The following is a 19,865-nucleotide window of genomic DNA, read 5'->3' on the forward strand; positions in this document are numbered from 1 at the left end:
TACAATTCTAATGTAAAAGATTAACAAAATAAAAAATTGAACAGTGTTGTACGTGTGTTGATCGCGAATGACTAACAATACCATCTTTCCCACAGCACATGTGCACACTCATTTGCATAACAAACGCACGGCATACCAAACTACGATGAGATAAAATTAATTCTCTTCTAAACACGTAACGAAGAGAATTAATTACCTTTTTTTCTACATTAAAATAAATTGAGGGCGCTAAACATAAAATTTAAACCACCAAAGCAGTTTGCGAGAGGCAAAAAAAAAAAGATGGTAAATGTGCTCTCCCTGCCTTAGCACTATAAGGCCCTGCCACAGCTTGTTGGGGTCGTTTCCACCACATTACCAGACGCATTGATGTTGTCGCCTTATGATGTGTGGTGGAAAGGGGGACGTATGATCTGTGAACCCCAAACACAGTGACTCGCATAGCCTTAACTCTATTCCACCGACCAGCATGGAAATCGAACCCACGACATACGTGTTGTTAACACGACGCTCAGACGACTGAGCTAACTGATCATTTTGGTTTAGGTTAATAGGGTATTTATGACGTAATGATAAATTACGTAATACACGTATAAATAGACTATTATCAGCTTTTCAGTCATGTACTTGGTGGCGTAATGGGTAATGCTCTGTTTTTGAGTGCTATCGGCTGAGGTTCGAACCTCGACGGATATTTTTTTTTTTTAATATTGGTTTTTTTTAAATAGAGATATGTGACACTGTATTGTCGAACATATATGGTACCATACCGGTAGGTATTCAAATATGCTTAATACGAAAAGATATTAAAATTCAGTGACTTATTTCTATTTTATATCACTGTGCTTCACTGGCTCCAAGTTGGGTCCACTTGAGCACAGTGTATTAACATACGAAAAGATATTTAAATTCCGTGAATTATGTCTATTTTATATCACTGTGCTCGCCTGTTGCCAAATTGAGTACATTGTATTAAAATACGAAAAGATATTACAATTCAGTGACTTATTTCTATTTTATATCACTGTGCTCCACTGACGCCAAATTGGGTCCACTTGAGCACAGTGTATTAAAATACGAAAAGACATTAACATGCAGTGACTTAATTATTTCTATTTTATATCACTGTGCTTCCCTGGCTCCAAATAGGGCTCTATTGAGCAAAGTGTATTAAAATACGAAAAGATATTAAAATTCAGTGACTTATTTCTATTTAATATCACTGTTCTTCCCTGGCTCCAAATTGGGTCCACTTGAGCACAGTGTGTATTAACATACGAAAAGATATTAAAATTCAGTGACTTATTTCTATTTTATATCACTATGCTCCCCTGGCTCCAAATTGGGTCCACATGAGCACAATGTAATAACATATGAAACGATATTAAAATTAGTGACCTATTTCTATGTTATATCACTGTGCTCCACTGGCTCCAAATTGTGTCCACTTGAGCACAGTGTATTAGAATACGAAAAGATATTAACATTCAATGACTTGTTTCTATTTATATCACTGTGCTCCACTGGCTCCAAATTGGGTCCACTTGAGCACAGTGTAATAACGAAAAGATATTAAAATTAGTGACTTATTTCTATTTTATATCACTATACTATTTCTATTTCGGAAGTAAATAAAGGCATAAATGGCGCTCCGTAGAAGTAGAGAATGCTCGATTTGTCGAAATGACGCTCTGAATATACCACTCCTATTCGTTCAATGCAAATAAAAGCGAGACAACATGGAGCTAAATTTAAAGGGCGCCTCGATCGCACGTCGAGTAGGGATACGGAAAGTTATTAGTCGCGTGGAAGCGACTCTATAGTTCACTATGTCGGTCGGTCGGTCGGTCGGTCTGTCTGTCTGTCTGTCTGTCTGTCGGTCGGTCGGTCGGTCTGTCTGTCTGTCTGTCTGTCGGTCTGGTATCTCTATGCGTTTTATCGCTTTATGACCTTATCTTGATATCAGTTTAATCTAGCTAAGTCAATTTTTCACAGAATATTCCTTATGGCCAGGAATCGATGTGGTTATGTTTTCACGGTGCGCAATAACAAATTACGTGGTCTACGCACGATTTAACGAAATCACGTTTGTAATCATATCTTCACAACCATGAATCACAATTAAATAAAATTTGGTACTCATAAATTGCAGGGCATAAATCATCATATGGCAATACAATTACGTGCGTAGCGCATGTAAGGCATGCGTACGCGCGCTTAAAATTTTCAAAATTTATTTTCGATGAAATAAGAGTACGTTTCAGGCAATTTTAAGCGTTTACAAAATTGCCATGAGTGCGCAGATTTTTTGCGCGTTAAATGTTTTTGCGCACTCTTTTTGCCCGATTTCTGTTTTCTTGACTTACTTTTCAACTCGAAATTACGTTATACGAGCACGTCAAAAGTGACAGGCTACGCACGTGTAAATTAAAAAAATATAAATGTTTTTAAACATTTCAACATTTTTAAACATGTTCAGTAATTTCGGTCAGTATAGTTCACTATGTCGGTCGGTCGGTCTGTCTGTCTGTCTGTCGGTCTGTCTGTCGGTCCGGTATCACTATGCATTGTAGCACGCGACTTAATGGCTGTTGGCCTTGTTGTATAGGAAATAAGCTATTATAACAGTAGAATAATATGATTGTAAAATTAAGATTGAATACGAATTAACATATAAAATGTAATGTTATCTTTATAGAAAGTGCAAATGAATCATATTTATATGCTTTGGAATAAAAATTTGTGTTTCAATTACCTGGAATTGTTTAGGTACTTGGAATTGTTTAGGTACCTGGAATATCTACCTGTATTTAATTTCTTTTATTTTAATGTTTTTATTTGCAAATAAATTTTAAAATTATTTACATTTAAATGTTTATCATTGGACAGAGATAGAGAATTTAATACCTAGCTTTAGAAACACTTCTTCATCAGAGTGAATAAATATATTAGGAGCCTAGTGGTAAATAGGCCTACAATGTGTATGCCTATATAATAATCGATTACTTATGATTTTTTTCTAAATGGGTAATACTAGAGAATAGGTAGTATGGCTTGTAATCAATCAATCAATCAATCAATGTTTATTGTAATCAATAATATTATACAAACAGTCGATCTGTATACAATGAATACGGTACCAGTAGGCCTAATAGGAATTTGAGTACGAGTATGTTTTACTGAAAAATACCAATTATTGTTAATTATCTATTAATTTTAATAATTTAATAATAACTAATTATTATATTATGCTTGTAACACTCTGAACTTTCGTGAATTCACCGTAATTGTATATGACATGATTATGTAATTGTGAATGTGATAATAATAACAATAATATAACATTATCGATAATATTAATTATGCCGTGAGTTCATTATTGTTAAGGAAAAAATATCAGTGGGGAGGCCTACTTCAGATTCAGATTCAGATAATATTTATTTAGATAATAATGAATGAATATATACAAAATAGAAAAAAGATATTAAAGTGAACATAGATAAAGCAGTAATTGGTAGTCATTATTATCATGGATCCCTTCTAGAAGTTAAAAACTTGTCCCGTAGGGACCCACAACAAAACACACTTTACCCCCTTTTATTATACTACCCTTACAAAAAATGTTATAGAACTCTACTATAGAAGTTTAGAATTCTATGTTAATCTATAGAAACAGATACTTTCTATAGGATTGAATTTACAGATTTTAACCCTAGAGTTTTATAGAAATTGCTTTATAGAAAATATTGAAATTGCAGAAGAATTGCTATCATTTATTCATAAATCATATATTGTTTGCCAACAACAATACTGTATACTGTAAAATTTGCATTATGACTTGACTGGGGTTTACCAAGATTGGTAAGAGTTTTCCAAATCAAATAGAATATCATTAAAAAAACATCACTTAACGACAAAAGAACAATAATAAAACTATTATATAATTCATCTGGTTCCGAATATAATTAACTGGAAAACTATTACTTTATGTTAACCAAAAAAATACAAACACAAACTAAAGGTATTTATACCAATTTTGTATGTATTTTTTTGGTTCAACATGAAAGTAATAACTTTCCAGTTAATAATTAAAACTGTTATGTCAAAAAAGTCGAGCGGCGTTTTTTGTAAGAAATATTTCTTGTTTAAACCTAAACCTAAACTTATGTAAAATTATGATGTTTAATAACATAAATTATCATCAATTTTAAAAATGTAGTGATTACCGACAAAACTGTAAGTAGGTAGTCGATTAACTAAGATATCTCTATTTAAAATTAAGATATCTCTGTTTAAAACAAAGATATCTCTGTTTAAAACTAAGATATCTCTATTTAAAAACTAAGATATCTCTATTTAAAATTAAGATATCTCTATTTAAAATTAAGATATCTCTATTTAAAACAAAGATATCTCTGTTTAAAACTAAGATATCTCTATTTAAAAACTAAGATATCTATATTTAAAACTAGGATATCTCTATTTAAAACTAATTGATATCTTGTAAATGATTTAATGACAGTTTGGCCCGACATTATGTACGCGCACAAAAACATTGAATCCAACATCGACTTGTTGGAACTATAACGTACATAACAGTAAGTCAACGAGTTAAAAACCAAACAATCGAGTAGCAATAGTATTAAAAAAACATCAAACATCGACTTGGAACTATACGTACATAGCAGTAGGCCAACGAGTTAACAACCAAACTACAAGTAGCAATGGTATATATAGCCTCGACGTTGCAGTGTATCGTGTGCGCGCGCAAAAAAAACATCGAACATCGACTGGAACTACTGTATACGAAGGCCTACATAACAGTAAGCCAACGAGTTAACAACCAAACACTACAAGCAACAATGATAATATGGCATTGACCTTGTAGTATCGTGCACGCGCGCAGCAAATAACAAATATCGTCTTTAAAACAACGAGTTAACATACAAATATAGCGCGCGCGAGCAGCAAATGGTAATATAGTCCAACGCGTTTACGACGACCTTGTGAAACAACTCAATACAATGTATATAAATACATTAACATTAACTCGATCTTTGGGCCTAGCAATAAATTTGATTTTAATTGTGTGTGTGTGTGTGTGTGCGCGAAAAAGTTTCTCTTTTTTAAACATTTGCGGGCTCAACAGCACTCTCAAGTGAACGCCTACACAATACAAACGGAGAGGGTGAGTTACAAATAATAATAGGAAAAGAAAATTATTAAATGAAAGTACTGTTGTGGTATAGACCTATAGGGTAAAATAAATCAAATCTAGTAAAGAATACAACGACACGGCATTCTGAACACGAAGCATTAACATAACAATAGACCCGGGTGTCACGCAACCTAAGACCGCGAAAGCTAAGACCCCCTAAGACCTAAGATCACGAAAGCTAAGACCCAAGACCTAAGATTACAAATATTTATCTTTCACCTGCCTTGTATTTTAACTCCCAACATTTATTCTGAATACCACACCTTAGAATTGGCACTTTCATGAAAAAGAATCACATAAAAAGTAACAAATACATTTTTAAATTGATGATTTTACAGACGTTTTTCTCGCACACAAAATGACTAGCCTACAGACAGTACACTAGTAGGCCTACCCCATGTTCAATGTTTTTGTTTCTATGGAACGTCAAAAGAGCAAAAATTATATAGAGGGCTGAAAACTCTGTGGAGTCCATCTATAGTGTGGATGGAACAATGTAAAATTAAAATTGTAATGATAATAGTATAATCATGCAAGTACGAAGAAATAAATACTGGCAAATAAATTTTAACTTAAAAATCATGATAAGTTTTTTTGTTTCGTTTTCTTTCTGTTTTTATACTTGTACTATTATTGTTGCTCTTTTGGCGCTCCATAAAAACAAAAACATTGAGCATGGGGAGCTCGAGGAGTTACATTACAGTATACAAAGAAACACGTCTGTAAAATCATCAATTTAAAGGATTTATTTATTTGTTATTATGTGTTTCTCCTTCTGAAAGTACTTAAGTCCTAATTTTAAAGTGTGGTATTCAGGATAAAGTTAGTCAACAAATTTGGAGTCAAAATACAAGAAAGGCAGGTGCGTAAGAAAAACATCCTCTGAACCAACACAATGGAGTAAATATATACCAACAAACAACCCGTAAAGTTTGTTTGTTGTAAAGAAAAAAATATACATTTACTCAACGGGCGAAAATAATGTGAGTTTATCTATGTTTTGCGGTAGTATTTAATTATATTTATGGTAATAAATGAAACCTACTGTGTTAAATTATGTATGGATAAACAAGTATTGTTTTTAAGCTGTAGTATATCTTAGAATTTGTAATCTTAGGTCTTGGGTCTTAGCTTTCGTGATCTTAGGTCTTAGGGGGTCTTAGCTTTCGTGGTCTTAGGTTTCGTGACACCCGGCTGTGGGCCTTGTTTTTAACAAAATGGACCTCACACAGGCCATTTCTTTTAAGTAAAATGTTAAACTTGGCAGCTTCTTCCTCCTCCATCTTTCTTTTTTGTTGTACTCGATATAGAGAGAGCCAGGGCTGATGATGAGGGGGGATGGTCAGAGAAGTAATCGCGCGCTTGCTGATCGCCGCACGTCACATGACATCATGGTGTGATCGTCGGAAGAGCGCGCAAGTTCAGACATGCTATCGTGGAATTCCGTCTTGCCGAGATACTTTACCTTGGAATTCCGTCTTTCCGAGATAAACTATCTGAGAATTCCGTCTTTCCGAGATAAACTATCTGAGAATTCCGTCTTTCCGAAATAAACTATCTGAGAATTCCGTCTTTCCGAAATAAACTATCTGAGAATTCCGTCTTTCCGAGATAAACTATCTCAGAATTCCGTCTTTCCGAGATAAACTATCTAAGAATTCCGTCTTTCCGAGATAAACTATCTAAGAATTCCATCTTTCCGAGATAAACTATCTAAGAATTCCATCTTTCCGAGATAAACTATCTGAGAATTCCGTCTTTCCGAGATAAACTATCTGAGAATTCCGTCTTTCCGAGATAAACTATCTCAGAATTCCGTCTTTCCGAGATAAACTATCTCAGAATTCCGTCTTTCCGAGATAAACTATCTAAGAATTCTATCTTTCCAAGATAAACTATCTGAGAATTCCGTCTTTCCGAGATAAACTATCTGAGAATTCCGTCTTTCTGAGTTAATTTATCTTGGAATTCCATCATATCGATTGCTTTATTCCATGTTTCCAAGATAATTATCTCAGTAACTCGGAATCTCGGAAGGTCAATTTAAGCTTCCGTACATAGCTAACTACAGAATGCAAATTGGACTCTATTAGAAAGGAAAACGAAAGAAAAAAGAATATGCAAGAAAAAATAGCATAAGCGTTATGAAATTGGTTAGCGTTTCAGTACGAATAGCAGCCATAATTTATGTACAATTACTACTTGCTGGAGATCATCCAGGGCCTCGTCCAACACGACAGGAAACAACCAAACAAACTGACCCCGACGAAGAAAAGATAACCGGTTCTTCATTTTCTCACATTTAATACAAAATATGAACACAAAAATGAACTATATTGCTGAAGATATAAAACTTATGAAAGCTCAGATGGATACAATAACTAGTAGCATGAACCATTTAAAGAAAGAATTGAAGAAGAAAATAATATCTGAAAAAAGAAAACGAAAAACAAAAAATTAAAATAGACCAAATTGAAGGACAAAGCCGAAGGAAGAATCTAATATTTTATGGAATAAATGAAAGAGACGGTGAAAGTTGGGCTCAAGCCGACGAAAAAGTCAAAGAATACATCACGGAAACTCCAAAAATGGATGGAAATAGTATCCAGTTTGATACTTAATGCTAAAATTAGACAAAGGCCTATAATAGCGAAATTTAAAAAGAAGATATTTTAAGCAGAAAGATACGTCGACATGCAACCGTGGGAGAAAATGTTTTTCAAGCAGAAGCAAGCGTCAATGAAGACTCCACAGCAAGAGTTAGAGCAATTAGAAAGAAACTGAAACCAATGATGGCCGAAGCTATTAAGAAAGGGAAACAAATTAAATTAAGATATGATAAGCTTATTATTTATAATGAATCATTTACCTTTGATTTAGATAATGATAAATTAGTTTCATTAAATAAAAATAAATAGAAAATAAATAATGCCAATATGCAAAATCAAAAAAAGACAAAAACAAAAAATGTAATAGCCTTAAAATCGGCACCAATAATAAACGTAATTGTAAATAAAAATTACATTTAATGTAATAAAAGAATTTGTAAAAAAAATATATAAGTACTAAAAATAATTACAAAAAACTATTAAAACAGAAACAAATAGACTACTACAAAACAAAAAGGAAAAACATAAGACGACTCCTCAAAGATAACGATAATAAAAGATTCCGAGAAGAGAAGAAAAAAAGCAATCTATCAAATGAAATTTCATTAATGGTATGGCATCGACACTTTAGTAATGTAAACAGTTCCAATAATTGTAAGCGTAGTGGACAACTTGCCCTATGTCAATCAAATATTGAACACAGAAATTAAATTAGATGAAGTCATAAGTGCATTTAAACACCAACAAGGGTAAAGCCCCGGGTATTGATGGTATCACGAGCGGAATATTATTAAATGTCCCTAATTTTGTATATGAAAAAAAAATTTAATATTTGTCAGTAGGACTTTCCCTTAATGTTGTGCCACCACTGTAATTATACCAATACATAAAAAGGGAAAAGTTCTGAACCTCAAAACTATAGAGAGGGATATCTCTGATACCAACCATAGCTAAGGCTTTCCTTTATATCATCAATAATAAACTCATAGACTGGACAGATAAATGTAACATTTTGAATCAGGAGCAATCAGGGTCTAGGAAAGGACATCGAACCCTCGACAATATATATTTTGAACACAATTGTATCCAAAAATCTTATTAAGAAGAGGGGCAGAACTTGTGTTACTTTTGTCGACTTAAAATGTGCCTTTGATTCTTCAATAAACCACAATTACCTTACTTACGAATTAAAGAAACTAGGTCTGCAAGATGAAATTTTAAATGTAATTAATTCACTCTATTCAAAACTAAAGTCTTTTGTTAAAATTGATTCCCTACAAAATGGAATTGGTATACAACAGGAGTCACCATTATCATCTCTATACTATTTAATATCTTTCTACAAGACTTAATTCTGCAAAACAATCTGATAAAATACAGATTCAAGATTACAAATTTTAGATCTTGAAAACGAAAAGGGATGATGGACAGGAATTGAAAGGGAAAAACGAATCTGTAAAGTTTACAAATGTAATGAGGTTGAAAATGAATATCACCTAGTTTTAGTATGTCCATACTACAACGAAATTAGACACTCCTTCTTAAAACCTTATTATTTTAATCAACCAACAAATAAAAAGTTTATTTTACTAATGAAAAACAAAAAAAAAGTAATAAAAAACCTGGTAAGATTTGCCTTTTTGGCATATAAAAAGAGAACTAATTATTTTGCTGTTACTACTTCTTAAATTTTACAATATGTATTATTTTCTATTACTGTACTTGGGCCAGTGGCCTACATACTATTGAATAAATGGATGAATGAATAATGTAGTTATGGTTAATGGTTAGCATTGTATCATTGTGATCTCATCTTTCACAAATTTTGAAAACATATATATTTCTATATAATATCTTAATATAATTTATTAAGGCCTATTACCATGTCATCGAATGAATTAAAACAACCGTGTAAACATAAGGAAATGTGTTTTAATATGTATTATTTTATATTATATTAGTAATTAACTGAAGGCCTACATAAAATATTCAATTTTAATGGGTAATAAGATTTAAAATTATAGTAACAATAATAATAATTTAGATTTAGCCTAAATAAAAGGCCAACCAGAAGTTTTAAAAGAGGGTACCAGGGAAAGTATTACTGTAGTTTATACGGGCCTATGTGTACGGATATAGGTGGGTAAATCGCATAAAAAACACAACAAAAAAAACCAACCAAACAATATGCCTATAAGCCTACATGAGAAAATATTTCAAAATGCCCCAGTTTCTTCAAAATCAGTATAGTTATCTGTTCATTCTGATCACGTGATGATTTTCCTTTATCCCATTCCTGTTGTTTTACATCGCCAAACATTAGGAAAATCACGAGTCCAAATATATGTACTACAGCAATGATAATGAATATGATACGCCACTGGTTCATTGAGTTCTGTAATAAAACACAATATATATTAATATTTAATAAACTTATGGATGGATATTACCATTGATTATTAGCACACATAGCCCTTTGCTTTTTAAACTATGCCCCTATAGCAAAGTACAGAGTAGTTGGGTATCACTATGATGCGCTGAGTTCTTCCATAAATTCTTACAGAATGAATTCATGAGGCTTGCTTCATTTTACTTTCATAGAATAAGAGTAAACGGATATTTAACCCAAGTGATGGAGACGTCATCCACAATAGGTGGTGCCATAAAGTGTCTTATTATGATCATGGAAGACCTCTATGTTATTATTATATTTGTTGATGTGTTTAGTATGCGTATGCGGTTGTTGTTTGTTTTTATTGTTTATTTGCGCACACACACACAAGAACAAAATTTAAGTTTAAAAAAAAGGTGTGCAGAAGAAGGCCAAAATAAGTTTAAAGACAAAATTTAAGTCATGGCCAGCAGATTAAATAAATAAAATATTGAAGGTATAGTAGCCCAGTTTACAAGAAGAACAACTTATAATGTTAAGAAACAGTAGCAGGTGTTTGCCATAAGCCGCAACCAGATTCTTATTTAAGTTAAATTTGAACGAAGGAGGATTGGAAAGACATTTGAATGAAGTGCTTAATAAATTCCATAATTTCGGGCCATTTTAAAACATTGATTTTCTTCTCAAATGAAATGTATGCTTTTCGGATAAAATATTGGTTTTGGCAAAGCTTGTAAATTACACGGCAAGTAAAAAGGGAATCTACCTCTGTTTCTAACAGTTTTCCAAGAATTGCCGGTCCAGCGAATCCTGTTCCATTTGAAACCACAAAAATAATTCCAGAAACAAGACCAGTGTGATTTGGACTGATGTCCATAACGTTTGTTTCAATCCCGGAACCTGCAAAACCATATGCACCCAAGGCACCGATAATGCAAAGTGTTCCTACCACCGGGTTGGCACCAAAGTATCCCACAATCGTAAATAAAACAGCGGGTAAAAACAATGCTGAAAAATAAAAAGGTAATTGAAATAATGCTTTTATTTTTTTGAATGAATGTTCGAGTATTATATCATAAGATACAACGTAGACCCTACCGTGCATGCAGAAGGTTAAATATATAAAAATATATTTTGATTCTTTGAGCTTAAAAAATGTTATTTTAAAATTATCATTAGATGAGATCAGGGAGATTTATTTTACATCTCCCTGATGAGATCAAGCATTGTATTCAGATAAAATATTTTACGCATGCGCATTGTCTATCATTCTCTTAGCAGCAGTGCCGCTAACACTGTTTAATTCCATTAACAAGAGAGGCTGTTCGGGTTGCTATGTTTTAATACTTTCAATCTAATCGCAATTGTTTTAAATGGTTATTTGTGTAACAGTATTGATACATGTATATAAAACGTACTTACATAAAAATGTCATTAGTTTTCTGGTAAGTAGGATGCTAATCTTTCCTCTTGACATTAAATAATGTGCAACAATGCCACTTATTATGAAGACAAGCATTTGTGTTAGGTACGCTATGGAAACCATCAAACAGGTCTTGAATATAAAGAAATAATTATAAAAAATATATAAAGTATATCGATAGATATAGACAAATGCCATGATCGTATACAACACCATTTGCTCACAGCATTTTTAGTCGCGTGGAAGCGACTCTATAGTTCACTATGTCGGTCGGTTGGTCGGTCTGTCTGTCTGTCTGTCTGTCGGTCTGTCTGTGTCGGTTTGTCGGTCCGGTATCACTATGCGTTTTATCGCTTTCTGACCTTATCTTGATATCAGTTTAATCTAGCTAGGTCAATTTTTCACAGTATATTCCTTATGGCCAGGAATCAATGTGTTTATGTTTTCACGGTGCGCAATAAAAAATTACGCGGTCTACGCATGATTTAACGAAATCACGTTTGTAATCATATCTTCACAACCATGAATCACAATTAAATAAAATTTGGTACTCATAAATTTCAGGGCATAAATCATCATATGGCAATACAATTACGTGTGTAGCGCATGTAACGCATGCGTACGCGCGCTTACAATTTTCAAAACTTATTTTCGATGAAATAAGAGTACGTTTCAGGCAATTTTAAGCGTTTACAAAATTTCCATGAGTGCGCATATTTTTGCGCGCGCACTGCGCGTTAAATGTTATTGCGCACTCTTTTTGCCCGATTTCTGTTTTCTTGACTTACTTTTCAACTCGAAATTACGTTATACGAGCACGTCAAAAGTGAAATTAAAAAAATATAAATGTTTTTAAACATTTTCAACATTTTTAAACATGTTCAGTAATTTCGGTCAGTATAGTTCACTATGTCGGTCGGTCGGTCTGTCGGTCTGTCTGTCGGTCTGTCTGTCGGTCTGTCTGTCGGTTCGGTATCACTATGCATTGTAGCACGCGACTTAATGGCTGTTGGCCTTGTTTTAATTTGTTTACTTCGAGAAACGCCAATTACAGGATGGATAAACTATTCATTCCGTTCTTTGTTGTACGAGATTATAATTTACGATTTCTTTTCAAACATCATCCACAGACATCATAATAGAGTACATCTTCATTTACTAGTTCTAATAACCAATTGTATCTTAGCTATCTTAATGTGCCTACTTACAACTTTGACGTTCAAATTTAGTATAGTAGTGAAAAACATAGGTACGTTTGAGTGTCCAAAGAAGTAACCAAGTTGGAAGGCAGTGTAACTTATAAAAAATGCCCAAAATGGAGCCGACGTTAACATTCCAGACCATGACAAACTTGGATTCTATTTGAAAAATAGAATAAAATATTATAATATAATAGGTACGCCATTTTTTACAGATAAAATGGATTTCTTGTGTAGGCGGAAAACGGTTTGGGGAGGGACGATTATGTAGGCAAATACGTGTACCATTTTAAATTATTCACGTCTTCATCGTCTATGACTCACTATACATTTTATCATTTAAGCACCCCCAGTTATGCCATTATCACATTAAAACGTTAATACCTGACTTTGATGTTTATCTTGTTTCCAGCTTTGAATATGTTTCTTTTCTTGAACTGATATTCTGGGATTTCTATCTGGATTGTCCAGATGAAACCAATTCCAGAAGAAACAAAAAACCAGCCCAATGCAGCCTATAAATTATTATTAAACTTCATTTAATCCTTTAAATTTGATGTACATATTTAAAAAACAATTTTTAAAATTAATATTTTGTTGGGAGTAACTTCCACGAGGTAAGGAATGCTATAGCCTTATAATATTTGCTATCTACATTATCCATTTCAATAGAAACATCTGAAATGGTTCTACAACAATTACAGACTTAATTCCTGAAATGTTTTTAACATTGTGCCTTGAAATGGATATTATTTGATATGTCTTACTGAAGAAATAAAATGGTAATGGCCATCCTCCATTGAATGACATTGAACAAAGAAATGCCGCCACGTAAGAAGATGCTATGAATCCAAAACATGCACCTGTGACGAAAACAATGTTTAAATGTTTATTGAACAAGAATCATGTCGGAATGTTCGTCTCCCTTTCTCGTCATGTTACTAGGTAGTTTGAGTGACGTCAGTAAGATGTTTTCTGTTTCTCCTGTATTTTGAAGGCCCGGATGCGATTTTTTTTTTCGTACATAAGTTGGGGACCCCTCATGAAACGTCACAAAATAAACATGAATAATTCATCAGTTAAATTTGTTGTTCCGTGTGCACCCAAGCGTATAGCAACAAGAAGTGATTACACGCACAGTACAGTACAACTAAACTGCGATACGATTCTTTCTACAGTAGGCCTAGGATTCTAGGTCAATTCACGTGATTGCCTTCGCGCACTCTTCTTCACACCATGGATTAAAGAATAGAAGGATATGCATCGACGGTGACATCAAACGATTTTACAACGCGCTTGCCTATACTAAAGCACTGCTGCCAATCAAACAAACACGTTCATTGAACTCCGTGTCTCTAACCGCGGCCCTCTGTAAAACGCTGCGAATCAACTGTTACATTTTTTGAGACCAAAACGTAACCATGTAGAAATCGTATGCGCAGTCTGAATGTTCTATTGACATGTCTGCGTCGATGATTAATTGATAACAAACATATATTGCTGAATAATTCTGTTTTAGTTTCATCACAATCGGACTACGAAAAGTTCACTTTCTTACGACTGGTAATTTTAAGTAGTTGGTAATATTAATAAAATATGCAATTTTTATATTTGAATTATCATTATTTGCCTGCCATCTTCTGTCATTAAAAATTGCGTTAATCTATAGAATATTAAATTATGCATTTGACCATGTATGTTGTTAGCGTGGCCGGTGTTCAGACATACACCAATCGTGTTTTTTAATATATGGCTAAGCAGTGGTTTCTTCATAAATCTCCTTAATTATCGATGTGATTATATTTAAACTGTAGTGCCTGGTGATTGGCTAGTGGTTATGTCATCCACATCACCGGGCCTAATTGAATGAAAACAGCGATCCCTGATCCGGGATTGGCTGGCTATGTATAGTTGCGATTCGTTACCTAGCGGTCGTTTTGAAAAGTACACGCAGGGCAAACTTGATCACGAACAAACGAAGTAGGCCTACCTATTATTATTCACACAAGAAGTAAGACAACGGTGAGTATTTAAGATTAGCCTAGGCCTACCTAGGCAGTATCAATGTCGGCAAATCATAGGGTTTACTAGCCCAGTTTAGCCTAGTTAGTACAAGGCCTAGCTAGGCTAGCATTCTTGTAATTTTACAACAAATGAGACAACTAATAGTTATTGTCTCAGATGTAGGGCTACTACAGGTCATAAAATGCTACTTTAATCATCATAAAAAAATCATTAGCGTAGATCAATCGCGGCAGAAACCAACATAGTCAATAGTTGACCATCTACAAACATCATGCAACCAAAGAACGCGAAAGAAGCGTAGCCAACAAGGTTAAATGTCGTTGCACATGTGCAGTAAACAATATATATTAGGCACGCGACCGTTTCGTTGTTACCATGCGGTTAATTAAACTGTAACATTGTGGGCGGTCCGCAGTCTGTCGGCGAGAGTCAAGGAACCCTTGATCTCACGTCGATGCATATCCTTCTATTCTTTAATCCATGTTCACACACACCACTATGCAAAATGTGTCGAGGCTAATCGACAGCTAGGCAAGACATTAAACTAAGTAGTAATTGGACGGGTGTCCCGAAACCTAAGACCACGAAAGCTCAGACCCCCTAACTAAGACCTAAGATCACGAAAGCTAAGACCCAACACCTAAGATTACAAATACTAAGATATACTACAGCTTAAAAACAATACTTGTTTATCCATACATAATTTTAAACACAGTAGGTTTCATTTATTACCATAAATATAATTTAATTCTACCGCAAAACATAGATAAACTCACATTATTTTCGCCCGTTGAGTAAATGTATATTTTTTCTTTACAACAAACAAACTTGACGGGTTGTTTGTTGGTATATATTTACTCCATTGTGTTGGTTCAGAGAATGTTTTTCTTACGCACCTGCCTTTCTTGTATTTTGACTCCAAATTTGTTGACTAACTTTATCCTGAACACCACACTTTAAAATTAGGACTTATAAGTACTTTCAGAAGGAGAAACACATAATAACAAATAAATAAATCCTTTAAATTGATGATTTTACAGATGTGTTTCTTTGTATACTGTAATACTAATGTAACTCCTCGAGCTCCCCATGCTCAATGTTTTTGTTTCTATGGAGCGCCAAAAGAGCAACAATAATAGTACAAGTATAAAAACAGAAAGAAAACGAAACAAAAAAACTTATCATGATTTTTAAATTAAAATTTATTTGCCAGTATTTATTTCTTTGTACTTGCATGATTATACTATTATCATTACAATTTTGATTTTACATTGTTCCATCCACACTGTAGATGGACTCCACAGAGTTTTCAGCCCTCTATATAATTTTTGCTCTTTTGACGTTCCATAGAAACAAAAACATTGAACATGGCCCATGTGGTAGGCCTACTGTACTGTAGGCTAGTCATTTTGTGTGCGAGAAAAACGTCTGTAAAATCATCAATTTAAAAATGTATTTGTTACTTTTTATGTGATTCTTTTTTCATGAAAGTGCCAATTCTAAGGTGTGGTATTCAGAATAGATGTTGGGAGTTAAAATACAAGGCAGGTGCGAAAGATAAATATTTGTAATCTTAGGTGTTGGGTCTTAGCTTTCGTGATCTTAGGTCTTAGGGGGTCTGAGCTTTCGTGGTCTTAGGTTTCGTGACACCCGTAATTGGGTATAGCCCAAAGAAAGCTTAGACCCACAAGAATAAAAAATGTGTATTGTGTACTGTAATTTTTTAATTCTGCTAAATTTTATTATCAAACAATAGGCCTATGCATGTACTCAAAGGAACTTTAAAAATGCGCGTATATGAACACATGCGATGGGAAGATTAGACCCACGAGAATAAAAAATGTATTTTTGTGTAATGTTTATTGTTTAATTTTGCTGACTATACTATTACTCGGACTGTGTCATACCTAACACACACGTCACACACACACCCACACAGCTACTACTAGAATAGACATGGGTTTAGAGACTAATAATTAGGCCTAATAGTATTAATAGAAACTATAATTTTAACACGTAATTCTTTAGTAATAAATTATATTAAAAACACCATAAACTAAAGGCTGATTATTTCGACAATCCACACAAAACGCCGCTTTTCTTTTATGAAATCCCACGCGGCAACCACAGCGGAGATTAGGCCTAGAATCGTACCGCACTTGTGTAATCACTTCTTGTTGCTATACGCTTGGATGGAACAAGAAAATTTAACTGATGAATTATTCATGTTTAGTTTGTGACGTTTCATGAGGGGGTCCCCAACTTATGTACGAAAAAAAAAATCGCGGCCCGGATCGTGGCACAAACAACCTGACAGCGTCACTGCCGACAAATAGTTATAATGATTAATAATTATGATTAAACCTGGGAGGAATGAACAAAAAGCAAAAACAATACGTATAGAAGATTTGTAGCAAAATGGTCATAAATATTCCGAAAAAGCTAAATAAATTATACATATTAAATGTGTTAACCTGAAATTGATTAACCAAGATGTTTGTACTCGATTTTTAGAAGGATTTATTAATTCCATATTGTGCATGTATAATATCAATTAATTAGCCTATGAATGTCTGTATACGAAATTAGGGGAACAGAAGGAAAAAGCAATAGTATGGCTAGTACTTGAATACTATCAATGTGGCTAGGATCAAATGTTGGTTAATGACTAATAATGAAAGTGAATTTCATCTTTCTAATTTACTTTAATTCTATTTACTTATTTATTACTCAATCAATATGTGTACACAGTACAAAATGTAAATGTATATAGAAGAAGTTGGTTTTTACCTGCATATGTAGCCGAAGTAGCCATGCCCCTTTCTTCTGGGGGTGTCCATCTTCCAATAATAACGTACAATCCTGGGTATACCATTGCCTGACATAAACAGTTATAAAATCGTCAATTACAAAAGGAAGTTGTTGTTTGTTCTCTGTTTTGGCTCTTTTCACCAGGTAACTAACATAATTATATTCAAATTATCAGTTCGTTAGCCAAATATAAGGCATGATCCATTTTCGACATATATATTTGTATTGTCCGTACCTTCTCATAGGTAAATTAATTCTGAATACACGACTGTTTTGTTGGTTTTTTTGTATAGTACATGTTGCTTTGTGAAAGCTTTCTACACGAACTACGACCCCGGGGGCCCCTGATCAAGGCCCAGAGAAAAAAAACAGGCATCAAAATATGAAAAAGTCCAATGACTCCAGCGTTGGACGGCCATCTATAGCTTGGTTCCCACTAGGACGTAACGAACGACCGTAAGCGCAACGCAAGCAACAAATGACAGACTACAGTTAATCATCTATCATGTGTGGTTAAATTACTTGCGTTGCGTACGTTCCAGCGTTTATGCCACTGCACGTGCGACAGGTATTACAACGTATGACTTCTGTTACATATGTTCGTATTCTTACTTTCCACGTATTTATTATGAATTTGCAGTTAGTATGTAGGCCTACGATGGTGTACCATAATGTATACACTCACCTGTGCAATACCATCCAATACTTTCATTGTAAAAAGTAACCATACATCTGTCCTGGCTGTCACAGGAATCAATGCGTTTGCAATAAAAGACAATACCATACTAATAGTTACTACCCTTTTCGCGCCAACAGTATCGGCCAGCCATCCACCTGCTATGGGCATGATGCAGTAACCATAATAAAATGCACTGAGTAATAATTGTTGCGTCTTTTCATTCCAATCAAACTCACCAGACTTTAAAATAGAATACACATTATATACCGGAAAAATACGATTTACATCACCACAAGTGTATTTTTCATTATTAACATTTTAATTATTCTAGAGAAGTCAACTAAAGTTAATTTAATTATTAATGCATGTCTTTTATTATTTACATAACATATTTATATTATTATAGGTTTATGGATGAACCTATAAATGAAGGAAGAAAAGGAATTCATTGGACAAAAGGAAAAATGTTATCATGATGTCAACATTATAGTTTTAAGTGTTATTGAAATAATGATTACTGATTAGAGAGGAAAGTGTGAACAATTACAATAATAAATATGAAGTGTACGCTCAGTGAGTACAATACATTAAATAATGGCACATACCCACAATTAGCCTACTAAACAATATAATATATAAATAAATAATTAAATTGTATTTATTTATTTCTTTCAGTGAAACAAAAAATGACAGAAAAAAGTCAATGAAAACTATCTCTATCTATTACTGCTTGCGCGGTAAAAATCCTAGCACCGAATATTATTTGCTGTCTGTCTAATTCGATATTTGATTGAAAATCGAAGCGTCTGATTATTTACATAAAAGTTTAAATATAGAACAGTAGGTGTGTTATTAAAAAAATAATGAATGTCTTGTATCCGTTGATTGAAGAGAATTCATTTTTTTATCTCTTGAAAATGTATTATTTGTATATTAAATAAAACTACACGTACTTACCAGTACAAGATTGTTTTCGTTTACTGTTGATATTTGTGAATTGTTATCCAAATTCGTTTTATTTTGTCTCACCATGACTGTGATAGCAACACTAAAAATGTTCCGGAAGCTGTTGATCAACGCAGCTACAATTGTACACATTCCAATCACAATGTATCTAACTTGAACAACATTTTTCTTGCCTAATGTTGAAATCAATGACTTGTAAATCTTAATCAAAACAACTAGAATTGTATTGTTCTGATCTTTAGTATTACTATGATTAGTATTAATGGTGTACCTGTTATAATACTATTGATGTAATGATTGTTAAAAAAGGGAAAAAAGAGGGAAAATATGGCGTTTTACGTATTGTATATAATTACGGTACATGCATTAGAAAGAAAAGACTAGTAACTTACTAGGCCTATAGTTTTTATTATTTATACACAGTAGTGGGTTTTAATAAACAATTAGTACAAGTAAAAGATATGAGAAAACAGAAAATAACGAAAAAAGTAGAACATTTATTGTACTTTATTATCATTTAGGAAAATATCGAAGATGATTGAA

The 19,865-nt window shown here is 33.4% G+C and overlaps 1 protein-coding gene across 1 annotated transcript; it reads right to left on the reverse strand.

Moving 5' to 3' along the window:
• Positions 1 to 9,718: 9,718 nt before the first annotated feature.
• LOC140062859 (sialin-like) lies at positions 9,719 to 19,367 on the reverse strand. The gene is made up of 9 exons (XM_072109230.1): positions 19,314 to 19,367; positions 18,363 to 18,596; positions 17,657 to 17,744; positions 13,609 to 13,704; positions 13,226 to 13,356; positions 12,851 to 13,000; positions 11,642 to 11,774; positions 10,986 to 11,227; positions 9,719 to 10,222 (listed from the first exon to the last, which is right to left on the reverse strand). Exons 2-9 carry the CDS (start codon positions 18,522 to 18,524, stop codon positions 10,019 to 10,021), a joined length of 1,206 nt encoding a protein of 401 aa, XP_071965331.1. The 5' UTR covers positions 18,525 to 18,596; positions 19,314 to 19,367; the 3' UTR covers positions 9,719 to 10,018.
• Between the last annotated feature and the right edge of the window lie 498 nt (positions 19,368 to 19,865).

This window comes from Antedon mediterranea, chromosome 11, assembly GCF_964355755.1.
Source record: "Antedon mediterranea chromosome 11, ecAntMedi1.1, whole genome shotgun sequence".
Classification (NCBI taxonomy): domain Eukaryota; kingdom Metazoa; phylum Echinodermata; class Crinoidea; order Comatulida; family Antedonidae; genus Antedon; species Antedon mediterranea.

Coding starts and splice junctions, on each gene's coding strand:
- LOC140062859 (XM_072109230.1), bottom strand. CDS start 18,524: ATGCCCATAGCAGGTGGATGGCTGGCCGATACTGTTGGCGCGAAAAGG. Junction 17,745..18,362: donor TATTGGATGGTATTGCACAG/GTGAGTGTATAC, acceptor TGTTTATGTCAG/GCAATGGTATACCCAGGATT. Junction 10,223..10,985: donor GAAAACTGTTAGAAACAGAG/GTAGATTCCCTT, acceptor GTTTTATTACAG/AACTCAATGAACCAGTGGCG.